The sequence below is a fragment of the Ranitomeya imitator genome, chromosome 1, assembly GCF_032444005.1.
Source record: "Ranitomeya imitator isolate aRanImi1 chromosome 1, aRanImi1.pri, whole genome shotgun sequence".
In the NCBI taxonomy this organism is placed as follows: domain Eukaryota; kingdom Metazoa; phylum Chordata; class Amphibia; order Anura; family Dendrobatidae; genus Ranitomeya; species Ranitomeya imitator.
In genome coordinates, this window is record NC_091282.1 from 16,326,218 (window position 1) to 16,342,914 (window position 16,697).

Consider the following 16,697-nt stretch of genomic DNA (forward strand, 5'->3'; position numbering starts at 1 on the left):
CTTTGGGTTCTCTGTCCATCACGAACTGTCGCACCTCAGCTGGGCAAAGATGGAAGAACTGGTCTTTGATCATCAGGTCTCGCAGCTGTGCAAAGGTGGTCACTGACAGTCCTTGGGTCCACTGGTCAAAGTGGGTCCCCAGTCCATGCACCACATCACTGTAACTGTCGTGTGGGCCACGTTGGAGTGTCCGGAACTTTCTACGGTACACCTCGGGTGTAAGCTGGTACTTGGCTATCAGAGCCTGCTTGATGGCCTCATAGTCACCATCTTGTTCTTGAGGGAGGGCAGCAAACGCCTCCAGAGCTTTGCCTCTCAGCCCTGGTGTCAGGTATCGGGCCCATTCATCTGTAGGCAGCCGGTACTGTCTGCAGGCTTTCTCAAAGGCCCGCAGAAACGTGTCCAAGTCCCCGTCCTTCTCCATAACAGGGAAGTGATCGGGCCGGGGCTTAGGTATCTGAGCGCTGCTGGGCTCACGGCTCTGGGCGGTGGAGGGCATCCCCCCCCCTGCCGGAGCATCTCCAGTTCATGTTCTCGCTGGGCTTGGCGCTCGGCTCTCTCAGCCTCCCGCTCGGCTCGCTGGGCCTCTTGCTCGGCTCGGGCCTCGGCCTCCTGCCGGTATTGCTGGATCAGCTGCCGACGTCCCTCATGGTCGTGAGTAGGGAATTCTTTCAAGGCCGCCTGCAGGTGGGGGTCCAATTCGCCCTGGTTGCTAGTCGGGCCCATATTCAGTAGTTGGACCTATGCTGCATCACCTCTGCTCGTGCTGGCTTCTGCGGCCACTGGGCTCTGAGAGTGGTCTAGAGCGGCTTCCCATTGCACCAGATCTGTGACCAGTTGGGCTTTGTTTTTGCCTGCAAAGTCCATGTGCTGTGACTTGCATAAGGCAATAAGGGTGTCTCTGGTCTGCTGCTCATAAAAGGTTTCTCCCAGCACAACCATGGTGGCCAAATAAAAGATAGGACAGAAAAACAAAGAGAAAGGGAGGGGATAATTACCAGTACACAATTGTCTCAAGACTAATAAACGCTGAGTTCATTCTCCAAACTTATTTGCGCAGAGTCCTCGCAAGAACTTTCTGCAAGTTGTTAGTGAGAGGAATGAATGAATGAATGCTCAAACCAAAACAATAATGCTCTAATATCCCACCGCTGCCACTAATTTGTCACGATTCACACAGTGACCGTCACCCCTACGTCACGGATCGAGGTGACTTTAGGCCAACAGACGGCTATCACATGTGCAGGGGGGCTTATCTTAGTTATCCCTCCACTCCACAATGTGATGAAAAATCACACAAGGCAATTGACCTCTTAGTTTACAGCAGGGGCTTATTTTAGGTATCCCACTGCTCTTCAATATACCACGAACTGCAGGGATTTATGTATATCCCGCTTACAGTTCCCCTTGACACTTGCAGATCTCTGGCGCCCCCCCCCCCTTACTCTCAGGTCAGATTAGGTACTGCACCCTGGGTAATTAGTCGCCAGAAAGGCTGCCTGCTATGTACTGGCTATTGGGCACGCTGCAGCGACGCGATGAACTACTCCCACTCAAGCAGGAACAATAATTATCAACGCCGCAGTCGCTACGACAACACCCAAAAGCCTGCACACGGTAAGCTGCCACCAGCTTCGATTAAACGAAGCTAACCCAAAACAGTAGCGTAATTCCCTTCAGGAGACAGGGTACGTTTTAGAACAGGAGAACGAATCTAGTATATTAAATATTATACTCCATAAATGATTTTTTTTTTTTAAATTCGTTTATTGATTACAGGATAGATCATACACACATTTGCTTGTATTCATCATTATACATTAATTACAGAAAATTATCATACATAGCCATGTATAAAATATTATAAAGATAATAAACTGTGCATGTTGATCATTAACGTCTTATTTTGAACCTTAACTACACTAACTTCTAATAAAGCCTCTTAGACTAACATAGTGCCTCTTGCAGGAGAGTTCTAAATAGATTCCGCCCTGTGAGTAAATAGTGTCCACATAATCGTACACCCTTTTCTTATGCGTATACTGAGTTATTTTGACCTAAACAGTATGACAGGATGAGTTCCATCTTCCCCATATCTTCTCAAATTTGGCTGGACAACCCCTATTTTGATACAGCGTCCGCTCATACGGAATAATTGAGTTCACTAAGTCAATCCATGCTCTAAGAGATGGACAAGAACCTCCCATCCAACGCATTGCCAACACCTTTCGCGCCATAAACAGCGATTCCCTCAAAAAAATTCCCGTGTGGTGATCCCAAGCCTCCGCCTCCCATACTCCAAACAAACATACCAGTGGCTCAAGTGGAACAGGGATCGACACCAAGGATGTCAATAGTACCGTCACCTCTCTCCAATATTGAAAAACAGGACATTTCCATATCATATGGATAAAATCTGCGTCACTGGAGTGATATCTCAAGCAGTCTGATGAATGAAGACGGCCCATTTTAAAAAGACGAGTCGGGGTCAAGTAGGATTGATATATGATATACAGTAGGATCATCCTATTATTGATTGATGGGGAGACCTTAGTTGGAGATTCCAAGATTTCATCCCATTCTTCTCCCAGAGCATCTGGAAGTAGCCTCCCCCATTTTCCCTTAATTGAATCTATGGTAGATTCTTCGCCTATGGATAACAGGTATATAAAGAGGAAATAAGTCCCTGAGGACCCTGTGAATTGAGAATTCCTATTAACGGTAGAGTTGAAATAGCTCGACTTGCACCCGTATTCCGTACTTATGATTGGAAAGCAGATCTTAATTGTAAGTACCGGAAAATTGAGATCTCGGTATATTATGAGTATTTTGTAATTGTTCAAAGGAAACAAAAATCCCCTGGCTATGTATATCACTCACTGTGAGGACACCATACGATATCCAAAATTCAGTAGACGGGTGGCCTAATAATCCCGGAAAATAGCCATTGTTCCATAGCGGCATTTCGGCTGCTATATCGACAAATTTTGTTACTTTTTTAATTTGCCTCCATATCGATCGTGCCAATCGGAGCAAAGGAAGCAAACGAGGGACGGCAATTTTCTCCATCTCTAAAAAACCCAGCGGGCAATCAATTTTAGCTGAATGTAATATATGGCTTTCAGAGTTAGGAAGAGATTTCCCGGGCATCCACTTATTTATCATTTTAGCCTGCCCAGCAAGGTAATACAGATAGAAGTCCGGCAAGGCTGCCCCGCCCCCCTGTTTGGGTCTCTGCAGGGTGGATAATTTAAGTTTAGGCCTAGCCTTCCCCCATATGAAAGATGTAGTAAGGGAATTCAGGGTTGCAAAAAAAGATTTAGGTATTAAGACGGCACTATGTTGAAAACAGTAGCTCAATTTTGGGAGCAATATCATTTTGATCAGGTTGATACGACCAGCCACAGATAGCGGGAGCTTGTCCCAGGTAGTAAATTTAGATTTAACCACGTCCAGTAGTGGATATATATTGAGATGCAGATCTAGGTGACTGCGCTGAGACATATGTATTCCAAGGTACTTAAAATTGGAGACAATGGGCAGCAGCTAGAGGGTTTCAAGGCATGGCATTGGGGTATGGGAGAGAGGCATCAGAGCAGACTTATCCCAATTTATATATAGGCCAGAAAACTTACTAAATTTATCAAACATTGTTATTACTTTTGGTAATGTATCTTCTGTCTGGTCCATAAACGCCACCATATCGTCAGCATAAAGACAAATAATGTCCACTCGATCAGCAATATGTATCCCTTTAATGTCTACAGAGGACCTCATCCGTATTGCCAAGGCTTCTATAGCCAAGGCAAATAGAGCTGGGGAGAGAGGGCATCCCTGGCGAGTTCCCCTATGCAAGGAAAATGGTGCAGATATAGAGCCGTTTACCACCATACGTGCCCCAGGCTTCGCATATAGTGTACCTATCCCTCTCAGAAATTTATTCCCGAACCCATATTTCCGTAGATATGCAACTAAAAAGGACCACTCAAGGGAGTCAAAAGCCTTGGCTGCGTCCAGCGAAGCCAATGCCCACTTGTTATCCGGTTCTAGTGAACTATATTGAATGACCGATTGTACCCGTCTGATATTAATAGAAGTATTTTTCCCGGGCATAAAACCGGTTTGATCTGGGTATATGAGATCTAATATGATCGCATTCAATCTAGTAGCTAGAATTTTAGTAAAAATTTTATAGTCCACATTCACCAAAGAAATTGGTCTATAGGATCCACAATCCAGAGGATCCTTCCCTTCCTTCCTGAGCACGATAATATTAGCATCATAAAACGTTTCGGGCACAGATTCTCCCTCCCATATTCCCCTAAGTACCTTCAGCAACATAGGTGCCAATTTATCACGGTATTTCCTATAAAATTCAATGGGAAACCCATCAGGTCCCGGGGCCTTCCCAGTAGCCATATCTGCTATAGCATGTTCTACCTCTTCCAGAGTAAATTCAGCCTCCATAAGGGCTCGTTGGGATGGGCTTAGCGAGGGGAATGTTACAGGTCCTTCTCAAAAAATTAGCATATAGTGTTAAATTTCATTATTTACCATAATGTAAAGATTACAATTAAACTTTCATATATTATAGATTCATTATCCACCAACTGAAATTTGTCACGTCTTTTATTGTTTTAATACTGATGATTTTGGCATACAACTCCTGATAACCCAAAAAACCTGTCTCAATAAATTAGCATATCAAGAAAAGGTTCTCTAAACGACCTATTACCCTAATCTTCTGAATCAACTAATTAACTCTAAACACATGCAAAAGATACCTGAGGCTTTTATAAACTCCCTGCCTGGTTCATTACTCAAAACCCCCATCATGGGTAAGACTAGCGACCTGACAGATGTCAAGAAGGCCATTATTGACACCCTCAAGCAAGAGGGTAAGACCCAGAAAGAAATTTCTCAACAAATAGGCTGTTCCCAGAGTGCTGTATCAAGGCACCTCAATGGTAAGTCTGTTGGAAGGAAACAATGTGGCAGAAAACACTGTACAACGAGAAGAGGAGACCTGACCCTGAGGAAGATTGTGGAGAAGGACCGATTCCAGACCTTGGGGAACCTGAGGAAGCAGTGGACTGAGTCTGGTGTGGAAACATCCAGAGCCACCGTGCACAGGCGTGTGCGGGAAATGGGCTACAGGTGCCGAAATGGGCTACAGAGAAGCAGCACTGGACTGTTGCTAAGTGGTCCCAAGTACTTTTTTCTGACGAAAGCAAATTTTGCATGTCATTCGGAAATCAAGGTGCCAGAGTCTGGAGGAAGACTGGGGAGAAGGAAATGCCAAAATGCCTGAAGTCCAGTGTCAAGTACCCACAGTCAGTGATGGTGTGGGGTGCCATGTCAGCTGCTGGTGTTGGTCCACTGTGTTTCATCAAGGGCAGGGTCAATGCAGCTAGCTATCAGGAGATTTTGGAGCACTTCATGCTTCCATCGGCTGAAATGCTTTATGGAGATGAAGATTTCATTTTTCAGCACGACCTGGCACCTGCTCACAGTGCTAAAACCACTGGTAAATGGTTTACTGACCATGGTATTACTGTGCTCAATTGGCCTGCCAACTCTCCTGACCTGAACCCCATAGAGAATCTGTGGGATATTGTGAAGAGAAAGTTGAGAGACGCAAGACCCAACACTCTGGATGAGCTTAAGGCCGCTATTGAAGCATCCTGGGCCTCCATAACATCTCAGCAGTGTCACAGGCTGATTGCCTCCATGCCACGCCGCATTGAAGCAGTCATTTCTGCCAAAGGATTCCCGACCAAGTATTGAGTGCATAACTGAACATTATTATTTGATGGTTTTTTTGTTTGTTATTAAAAAACACTTTTATTTGATTGGATGGGTGAAATATGCTAATTTATTGAGACAGGTTTTTTGGGTTATCAGGAGTTGTATGCCAAAATCATCAATATTAAAACAATAAAAGACGTGACAAATTTCAGTTGGTGGATAATGAATCTATAATATATGAAAGTTTAATTGTAATCATTACATTATGGTAAATAATGAAATTTAACACTATATGGTAATTTTTTGAGAAGGACCTGTATATCCGATAAATAATCCAAGCATTCATCAACATCAAAACCACTATTAGACTTGTACAGCGAAGTATAATAATCATAAAAGCCCTGAAATATTCCATCAGTAGAGGACACCAATGAGCCATCGGACCCCCGGATCTGCAATATTGTGTTGGAGGTGCTATGCTGACGCACCAAGAAGGCCAGGAGTGTGCTGGCCTGATTCCCCAGCTCAAAATAGGACTGACGAGTGAAAAATAATTTGCGTTTTGAATTAGCGTCTGCATGTTGGGTATATAGTCTCTGGGAAGTAAGCCACTCAATTCTATTACTGCTGGACTGATTGGCTATATAAGTGGCCTCCGAGTCTTTTAATCTTTGCTCTATCTCCTCGTCCTCCCTCGCCGTCACCCTCTTGATATAGGAAATAGTAGAAGACAAGCATCCTCTCAAGTATGCCTTCAGGGTATCCCAGAATAAACCAAGGTTTTGGAGTTCCGAATGTGTTAGCATAAAACCATTCAACTGATCAACTGTCCCATCACTAGAGTCTATCAATTTTAACCAGAAGGGACTCAATTTCCAGGACCTATTGTTGTTATCGGATTGCCCATATTTAAGTTTAAGAATAATTGGGCTATGGTCTGAGATCCCCCGATTACCATGTTCAATGCTATCCACCCGTAATGCCAAACCACCCGACCCAAATATATAGTCTATTCGAGATAGAGACTGCCTAGTAGACGAGTGGCAGGTGTACCTTTTAACTTTTGGATGATTTATTCTCCATAAATCTAGCCACCCGCTTCCTTCCATAAACAATGCTAATTGAAAGGGGTGTTGAGGTAGAGCTTCCCCTGATGCTACGTCGTCCAATCTCAATCTATCCATGGATTGATTCATAATTAAATTAAAGTCTCCCATACAAATAACATTGGCTTCCGGATATTTTAAGGAGAAACCCAGAGCCATACGTAGGATTGACATGTTAGCAGGAGGGGGGTTATAGATACATAACAACACATACTCTCTTGAGTTAATAAATGCATGCACAAAGACGAAACGACCCTCTGGATCACGTCTCGCCTCCTTGGCCTCCCATCTGTGTATCAGCAGAGAGACCCCTCTTGAATAGCTAGTGTGGAATGCGTGTAGGGACCATTGTACCCATGGCTTTTGCATACATCGAGCCGTGTCTCTTGTTAAATGTGTCTCTATTAGTGCTACAACATGAGGGTGATATCTTTTTATCTGCGAAAATACCTTAATTTTCTTTCGAGGGGTTTTTATACCTCGTATGTTCCAGGTCATACATATAAGTTCAACCCCCATGTTTACTCTTAAAGGGGGAATTAATGCATATCATTATTGTTCGGGTTCAGTTCAGCGGCATCACACAGAGCAAAGAGTTAGTATTAGAGGCAACCATACTTAGTAAACAACCAAACTAGTACATAAAACCGAACTAAACAAAACTTGAACAGTAGGGGAGTATATTTCCATACTCCCACAGTCAAATTGAAAAGGGGATACCCTCACTGGATTCAGTGTCCGGTATTGTTGACATTTTCCGCACCCAGACAGAAAGCTCTATCTGTATTGCCATTAATGAGGGAACCCAGGTTAGGAGTCTTCCGCATTCGACCCCCCGCGAGACCGCAGTCACTCGGTCGCCTCCGCTGGGTCCGTGAAGAATAAGGAGGAGCCCTTATGGACGATACGAAGCCGGGCTGGATAAAGCATGGAGTAGACGATGTTCTTATCTCTAAGTTGTTTCTTGACATCCATAAATCGTGCCCGCTGCTTTTGAAGTTCCATGGAAAAATCTGGAAAGATCGATATGGTAGCATTATCGAATTTAATGAGGCCCTTCTGTCGCGCCAAGCGAAGGATGGCATCTCTGTCTCTACAATTAAGGAGACGTGCCAGGAAAGGCCGTAGTGGAGCTCCAGGAGGAAGAGGTCTCGTCGGGACCCTATGGGCCCCCTCCACCGAGAATGTCGAGGAGAATCCATCTCCCAATGACGACTTAACCCCTTAATGACCGCCAATACGTCTTTTAACTGACCTGAGATATAAGAGAATAGCCTCCCCATACAGGTGACAATCCAGCAGCTGTCGGCTGTGCACTCTAGCTGACAACTTGCTGTATCAGCCACGATCAGTGTTTTCACTGTACATATCTGTTTAACCCCTTAGATGCTGCTGTCAATAGTGACTACATCATTATAAATGGTTAACAGAGTGTGGGGGCTTCCTCTTTATCCCAATTGGTGCCCTCAGATCATGATTGTGTGGTCCTGATGTTTGCCATGGCAATTCACGACCAAATAGCGGCCTTAGAGTCTGTCGGCTGTTGTAACCTGTTCAGAAGTTACCGGCATTTAGGTGGTAAAAATGCACATTTTCATTTCTGTCATACCACTTTGCATTAATTCCTGTAGAGCACCTGAAGGGTTAATAAACTACCTGACTGCAGTTTTCAATATGTCAGGGGGTGCTGTTTTTAAAATGGTATCACGTTTGGGGGTTTCCCAATATATGAGACCCCTAAAGTCAATTCAAACATGGATAGTTCCCTAAAAAAATAAATGTTGTAAATTTCCTTGAAAAAATGAAAAATTACTGCTACATTATTAAACCTCTTAAAATGCTAAGAAAATAAAAGAACATTTTACAAATGGTGCTGATGTAAAGCAGACATGTGGGAAATATTATTTATTAATGGTTTGCTGTGGTCTGACCATCTGTATTAAAGGAATAATCATTCAAACTTTGAAAATTGCTAATTTTTTTACATATTTCTCAAATTTTTGATATTTTCTATAAATAAACACAAAACATATTGACCTAAATTTACCATTATCATAAAGTATAATGTGTCACGAAAAAACAATCTCAAAATCACTGGGATATGTTGAAGCATTGCAGAGTTATTACCACATAAAGTGGCACTGGTCAGATTTAAAAAATTTGGCTCCGTCACTAAGGGGTTAAGCCATTCCTCCAGAAACTGCTCAGGCTCCTGACCCTCCGACCGCTCCGGGAGACCTATAATTCGGATATTATTGCGGCGCAGTCTATTTTCAAAGTCGTCTGCCTTTTGCTTCCAGGCATTTACGGATCCAGCAGCTTTAGTCAGTTTAGCTTCCATAGGGGTGATAGTGTCTTCTATATGAGACACCCTTGTTTCAACCTCTGAGATGCGCCCTCTCATAGCTTGCATGTCATGTCGCAGGCGTCCCACCTCAGTATGCACATCTTCTATTTTCTCCGTAAGAAATGATCTAGTGAGGGAGTGATCTAGTGCCTGCATCAACTGCTCTGATGCCTGTTTAAGAGTCAGTGCATCCTCTCCTCCCTCCTCATTACTATCAGAGGGGCGACCTTTACGCTGGGATGGTGCAGGATTATTTCTAAGATTGCGCACATTATCATGAGGATCGTCTTTGGCATATTTTTTTAATTTTTCTACAGCCGTTGCTCCACTAGAGTGCTGCATGGTGGGTACTCACAAGGGGATCTCACAAAGTGAGATTTCTAGTCTTGTACTATGAAGCCCAAAGTTATAAGACAAGAGTCCGCTGGGAAGGCAGCTTAGGGTATCCGGTATATAAAGATAGCCGCTGTAACACACAAGCCGTGCAGTTCCACAGTTACCATAAGGGGAGCAGCTAGCGTTATGGCGTTAGCAGGGAAAATGTCCACCCGACAGGGGGGCGCAGGTCCCACTTTCTCAGGGCACACGCTGCACCACCCCTACTTCTTCAGGCACACACTCACCGCCCAGCGCCGCTGATAAGATTAAAAGCGCAACTTCCCTATCTGTCAGGGTGTGCGCGAAGTTGATGGCCGCTGCCCCAGGCACGTACCGCCACTTGTCAGTCCTCATAGCTCTTGCGTGCAGGCACCCCGCCGCGCTCACCAGCACCATCCACCGCCGCTGCTTCTGAGATGAAAGGGACCCGGCTCCAGCAGAGAGCAGCGCCGCGTCCCGTATGCCTTCCCAGCTTCCACGTGTCCATAAATGATTTTAAGGCAGTGTTTATCGAAAAATATTACATGGATGTTACAAAAGAGACAATTGCAAATATGTACAAGGTAATTATAAAATATACAGGTGTTAAATGAGAAGTAACACTTACATGTGCTCAGTTCATATCAGTTCAGGCAACCAGGCTAGTGGGCTTCCATCTGTCCCAATGAATTAGGACTGGTTAGGTACAGCCCTTCAGGTCAAACTCACATGGCTTCCAGCAGACAGACTCACTGCTGGAATCTGGCCAGAAATCTTATAGCTGCAGCCTGTGACATCACAGAAAGGGGTTGGAGTACTCCGTCCCTCCTACCTCCTCAGTCTTAGTAATTCAACCTTAAATTTGTCTAATTTCTATAACTCTGCTCCAGAACATGTCATAGTCATAACAAACCCAGCATTCATCTCGTATTAACGTTGGCATTCTAATGAGATCAAATATGTCCTATGTGTCGTGTCATTACAGAGAAATCCCTACTTTATTCCCTGATGGAGTTAGAAGCTCATGTTTACCGTGATGGATAGATGCTCCGATGGACTTTACCAATATCTATCTAAGATTCTCTTGGCCCCAGTCATTGGCCCAATATCTTACAATAATGGAACAAAGGACTCTCATGGATTCTAGAAACTTCTAATCCAGTTTCTGCTAGAGGAAGATTCCAGCCTGGTCATAAATTCCTTTGCTCTCAGAGCTAGAGGCAATAAAATCTCCCCCACACGCATTGAAAAGGAAAGCTAAACACAGAGTGAAGGGGAGGTCACCGCCCACACTATGTGCTGGCAGGGAAACAAACTTATATGATATTTCATACAATATCGTGACAATGGACCTGAGTGGGGACTTGTTTTTTGTGAGAAGAGAATTGGTATTATTTTCGCCTACATAACATTGATTGGTTTCTTTTTATTCGATATTTGGGAGGCAGAATGAACAAACGGTTGATCACTACACACTACTTGTTCATCCAACAAGGTTTTCTATTAGACTGTGAACTGTCATTGTCTTGGTAAATAAAGTATTTTTAACATGGCTTGCCATTTTATGGACTGTTTAAGTAGAAATGTTCAAAAATATAAAATTCAAGAATATTTTTATAAAAAAAATAATTGTTTTTTATCTTAGATGACTGTACCAGGAGATCAGAGGGACAGCTGACATCTTCAATTTTTAAATCTGATGATCTTGAAATCCTACAAGTTACAACTGAAGTGATTGCTTTTACTCCAGATATACCATCATCCATTCACAGCAAAGATTTGTCATCTGATCCTATGAAACAGGTCCCATCTTCTGATTCATTACTGACTACTAAGGAAAGTCAAAGTAAAAAAAAAGGCATTAAAAAACTAACTGCTCCTAAAGCAAAGAAGTCATTTTCATGTTCAGAATGTGGCAAATGTTTTAGCAAGAAATCAGAATTGGTTTATCACCATAGAACTCACACAGGAGAGAAGCCTTTTTCCTGTTCAGAATGTGGGAAATGTTTTGTGCGTAAATCACGGCTTGTTATTCACCAGAGAACTCACACAGGGGAGAAACCATATTCATGTTCAGAATGTGGGAAATGTTTTAAATCCAAAAAAACTCGTGATGGCCATCAAAGAACCCACACAGGGGAGAAGCCTTTTTCCTGTTCAGAATGTGGGAAATGTTTTATCCAGAACTCATATCTTGTTAACCATCAAAAAACCCACACAGGGGAGAAGCCTTTTTCCTGTTCAGAATGTGGGAAATGTTTTATCCAGAAATCACATCTTGCTAGCCATCAAAGAACCCACACAGGGGAGAAGCTTTTTTCCTGTTCAGAATGTGGAAAATGTTTTACCCAAAAAAGTAGTCTTGTTACACACAAAATAACTCACACGGGGGAGAAGCCTTTTTCTTGTTCAGAATGTGGAAAATGTTTTGCACATAAAAAAGCGCTTGTTAATCACCAGATAACTCACACGGGGGAGAAGCCATATTCATGTTCAGAATGTGGGAAATGTTTTAGCAATAAATCAGAATTGGTTTATCACCATAGAACTCACACAGGAGAGAAGCCTTTTTCCTGTTCAGAATGTGGGAAATGTTTTGTGCGTAAATCACTGCTTGTTATTCACCAGAGAACTCACACAGGGGAGAAGCCATATTCATGTTCAGAATGTGGGAAATGTTTTAAATTCAAAAACACTCGTGATGGCCATCAAAGAACCCACACAGGGGAGAAGCCTTTTTCCTGTTCAGAATGTGGGAAATGTTTTATCCAGAACTCACATCTTGTTAGCCATCAAAAAACCCACACAGGGGAGAAGCCTTTTTCCTGTTCAGAATGTGGGAAATGTTTTATCCGGAAATCACATCTTGCTAGCCATCAAAGAACCCACACAGGGGAGAAGAAGCTTTTTTCCTGTTCAGAATGTGGAAAATGTTTTAACCATAAATGTAGTCTTGTTACACACAAAATAACTCACACGGGGGAGAAGCCTTTTTCTTGTTCAGAATGTGGAAAATGTTTTGCACATAAATCAGTGCTTGTTAATCACCAGATAATTCACACGGGGGAGAAGCCTTTTTCCTGTTCAGAATGTGGGAAATGTTTTAACTATAAATGTAGTCTTGTTACACACAAAATAACTCACACGGGGGAGAAGCCTTTTTCTTGTTCAGAATGTGGAAAATGTTTTGCACATAAATCAGTGCTTGTTACTCACCAGATAACTCACACGGGGGAAAAGCCTTTTTCTTGTTCAGAATGTGGGAAATGTTTTAAATGGAAAGCGCTTCTTGTTAGACATCAGAGCAGTCACTCGGAAGAGAAGCCTTTTTCATTTTCTTAATGTGGGAAATATTTTACTTGGAAATCAACTGTTAATAAACATCAGAGACATCACATAGGGGAATGTTGGAATAGTTTTAACCAGTGATGCGCGAGCACTAAAATGCTCGGGTGCTCGTTGCTCGGGTCGAGCAAATTGGAATTCTCACGTACTCGACCAGAGCAACCAGCCCAATGTAAGTCTATGGGAAACCCGAATAATTTTACCTTGACCCCCTCGGGGGTCTTTTTAAGGTCTAAAAGTGTCTGAAAATGAAAACTCTGCTCAAGTGACCCAGGAACATCATGGGGAATCGCCCCTGGAAGCATTTCTGACTCCTAGGTCACAGCTGTAAGCAATGTTGTCAGAGTTTCACGCCATTTTTACAGGTGCACAAAAAACTAAACCAAAATGGATTTTGCTGGGAAATATGTTAAAGTACATCCTTTCCAGGGTAATGAGTTGAATAAAAGGCAAAATTATTAACTCCAGACCAAAATGTTCCTCCATCACTTGGACTATGTTCACACGCAGAGTTTTTGATGCGTTTTTCAACTGTAACATTGCTTTCAACCAATACAAATGCATTCACTGGGAAATGTCATTGTAAGATTTAACAACCCTAGCTGGCCATGTGGTGTATGACACATAAGGAGACATCTTGTTTCATTTATGAAGGAGGGACTCTTAAAGTCACAAAGCCTATTTTTAGAGGGGCATCAGGCGGCATTAATATTCTTAAAGGGCCATTATTAAACAGTGAGTCGCCTATGCTGTTACTTCCTATGAAGTGAGTGACTGGGCTGCCAAGAATTACAACGCACCTCAATACCCCTTTCACGAGAGGTACAGGAGGGCTTCCTTAAAAAATGTTGAATTGAAAGCAAGGCCTGCCCTGCTTTCAAGTCATATGCATCCCAATAAGTCTATGCACCCAGGTACTGGATGGTCACAGGAAAGCCCACTTCACATTATTCAGTTGGTCCTGCCATACTGTTTTCTTATGCATTGAATGCAAGAGCTGCCTTGACCCAAATTTGCACGCACCCCAATCCCCCTTTGGAAGAAACATGGAGGAGGGCCTCATAAAAATAAAAAAAAGTCCCATTACAAAGGAGTGGGTCTCCTAGACTCGTAATACCCATACACTAAGTGTATGGGCTGACAACCATTTCACCATGGGGGTACATTTTTAAACACAATTTTTTATGGGGATCATAGACACCCTTGCCAAAAAATTGACTGGCTGTAGCAGCACGGAACACGTTAACCCTGGTGATCTAGTGGCAGTGGATGATGAGATGTGGAGGAAGGCCCTTACACTGAGGCTATGTTCACACGTTGCAGATTTTGCTGCGGATCTGCAGCGGATTGGCCGCTGTGGATTCGCAGCAGTTTTCCATGAGTTTACAGTACCATGTAAACCTATGGAAAACAAAATCTGCAGTGCACATGCTGCTGAAAAAAACGCGTGGAAACGCTGCATTGTTTATTCCACAGCATGTTAATTCTTTGTGCGGATTCCGCAGCAGTTTACACCTGCTCCATAATAGGAATCCCCACAAAAACTGTCACAATTCCGCAGTAAATCCGCAGTGCGAATTTCCTGCAGATTTACCAAAATCATTGCGGAAAAATCCGCACTTCTTTCCGCAACGTGTGCACATACCCTAAGTGTATGGGCTGACAAACATTTCCCCATGGGGTAATTTTTTTTTTTTTTTTTTTACATTCAACCCAAAATAGTGTTTACTGTTTAGAGCAGTGTTCCCCAAGTCCGGTCCTCAAGAGCCACCAACAGGTCATGTTTTCAGGATATCCTTAGTATTTCCCAGGTGACAATTGCTTCACCTGCACAGGCAATAATTCCATCACCTGGGCAATACTAAGGAAATCCTGAAAACATGACCTGTTGGTGGCTCTTGAGGACCGGACTTGGGGAACACTGGTTTAGAGCTAGGGTAACACACAGCAAAAAAGGTGAATGGGAGCCTGAAAGACACTTTGTAGACCAAAGATACATGAGGCGTGTCACGGAGATACCACACTGTAAAATATGTGGCCTGTGTTTTTATTTTAGCCCCAAAATAGTGTATAGAAATCAGGTCAAAGGCAGCAAACACAGTGGAATGTAGCTCTGAAATGCCACAATTTGTAGGCCACAGATTCATCTGGCGTTTGAGATACCAGATTCTTTAATATGTGGCCTATATATTTTTTACTGCTAAATAGTTTTTATAGCTAGGGTAACACACCACAGAAAAAGGAGAATGGAAGCCTCAAAAGCACACTTTGTAGCCCACCGATAGATGAGGCGTGTCACGGAACTATTGTACCACACTGTAATATATGTTGTTTTTTTGTTTTTTACCAAAATAGTGTATAGACCTAGGGTATTAGACAGACCAAAAATTGGAATGTATGCATGAAAAACAACTATTTTTAGACCACACATAGAACGGGCATCGGACGTAGGTAAGACTGTTTCAATATGTGGCCTGTATATTTTTAAAACCACAAAATACTGTATACTCCAAGGGTAGCAGACCAAAAACTGGAATGTATGCCTGAAAAGCCAAGATTTGCAGACCACAGATAGACTAGACGTGTGACTGAGATAAACAGAGTGTTTCAATACGTGGCCTGCATTTTTCACAATTTTAAAAAACAACAAAATACTGTATACACCAAGAGTAGACTAAAAACTGGAATGTGTGCCTGAAAAGCCAAGATTTGAAGACCACAGATAGACCAGACTTATGACTGAGATAAGACTGTTTCAATATGTGGGCTGTATTTTTTACAATTTTAAAAACAAGAAAATACTGTATACATCAAGGGTAGCAGTCTAGCAGACCAAAAACTGGAATGTATGCCTGAAAAGCCAATATTTGAAGACCACAGATAGACCAGGTGTCTGACTGAGGTAACAGACTTTCAATGGCCTGTATTTTGTACAAAATTTAAAAACAAAATTCTGTATACAGCAAGGGTAGTGGACCAAAAAATGCAATGTATGCCTGCAAAGACACAAAAGAGCACAGTGAGGCCAAAAATACTCTGTTGTAAAAAAAAAAAATCACAGTAATAAGCAAGTGCTAGTTAAAAGATGGAAAAAAAATAGGGTATTTAATTGATACTTTTTTTGTATACAAAGCTGCTTCACCAATCGTCAAGGTATACCCAAATAGAGCAGTCCTAACTAATGTATATAGTCCCTATCTGATGTATTTAAAAACCTGATCATCTGTATAGTGCCTGTATAAGCAGGGTTTAGAGAGGGAATATCCATGTGGACATGCTGGATGGAACAGCTTTAGTGCAAATGACTCATAAGGAGTGGTGGACTCCCCAGTCTTGTAGAAACGAGAACAATTATCGAACCAGAAACACATGGACTGCTCTATATGGGTATACCTTGACGATTGGTGGAGCAGCTTAGTATACATTTTATTGCAAAAAAAGTATCAACTAAATACCCTGTTTTTTTCCATCTTTTGACTAGCACTTGCTTATTACTGTGATTTTTTTTTTTTACAACAGAGTATTTTTGGCCTCACTGTGCTCTTTTGTGTCTTCAAGTTTCTTGGTGGTGTGTGAACATGTTCCTACAGACTTGTTCAATGTGCAAGTAGCCCATGTGTTTCTGGTCCGTATGTCTGCAAAGCAAGGATTTGGACACCACAGATACACCGTGCAATCAGGGCATTACTGCCCTGACTGGCGTATGGGGCCCGGTGGGCAGAGGGGGCCCTGTCTCATCTGCTCACCAGGCCCCTACCCGCAGCCGCAGGCTAAACCGGGCCCTTAGGGTACTG

The 16,697-nt window shown here is 42.8% G+C and overlaps 1 protein-coding gene across 1 annotated transcript in view; it reads left to right on the plus strand.

Moving 5' to 3' along the window:
- Positions 1–13,365, plus strand: part of LOC138657424 (zinc finger protein 665-like) — a 99,080-nt gene extending 85,715 nt beyond the window's left edge. The window contains exon 7 of the mRNA XM_069745206.1: positions 11,204–13,365. Within this exon, the coding sequence (XP_069601307.1) occupies positions 11,204–12,900 (1,697 nt within the window). The 3' untranslated portion in view covers positions 12,901–13,365. The remainder of the gene's footprint in view (positions 1–11,203) is intronic.
- Positions 13,366–16,697: the final 3,332 nt, after the last annotated feature.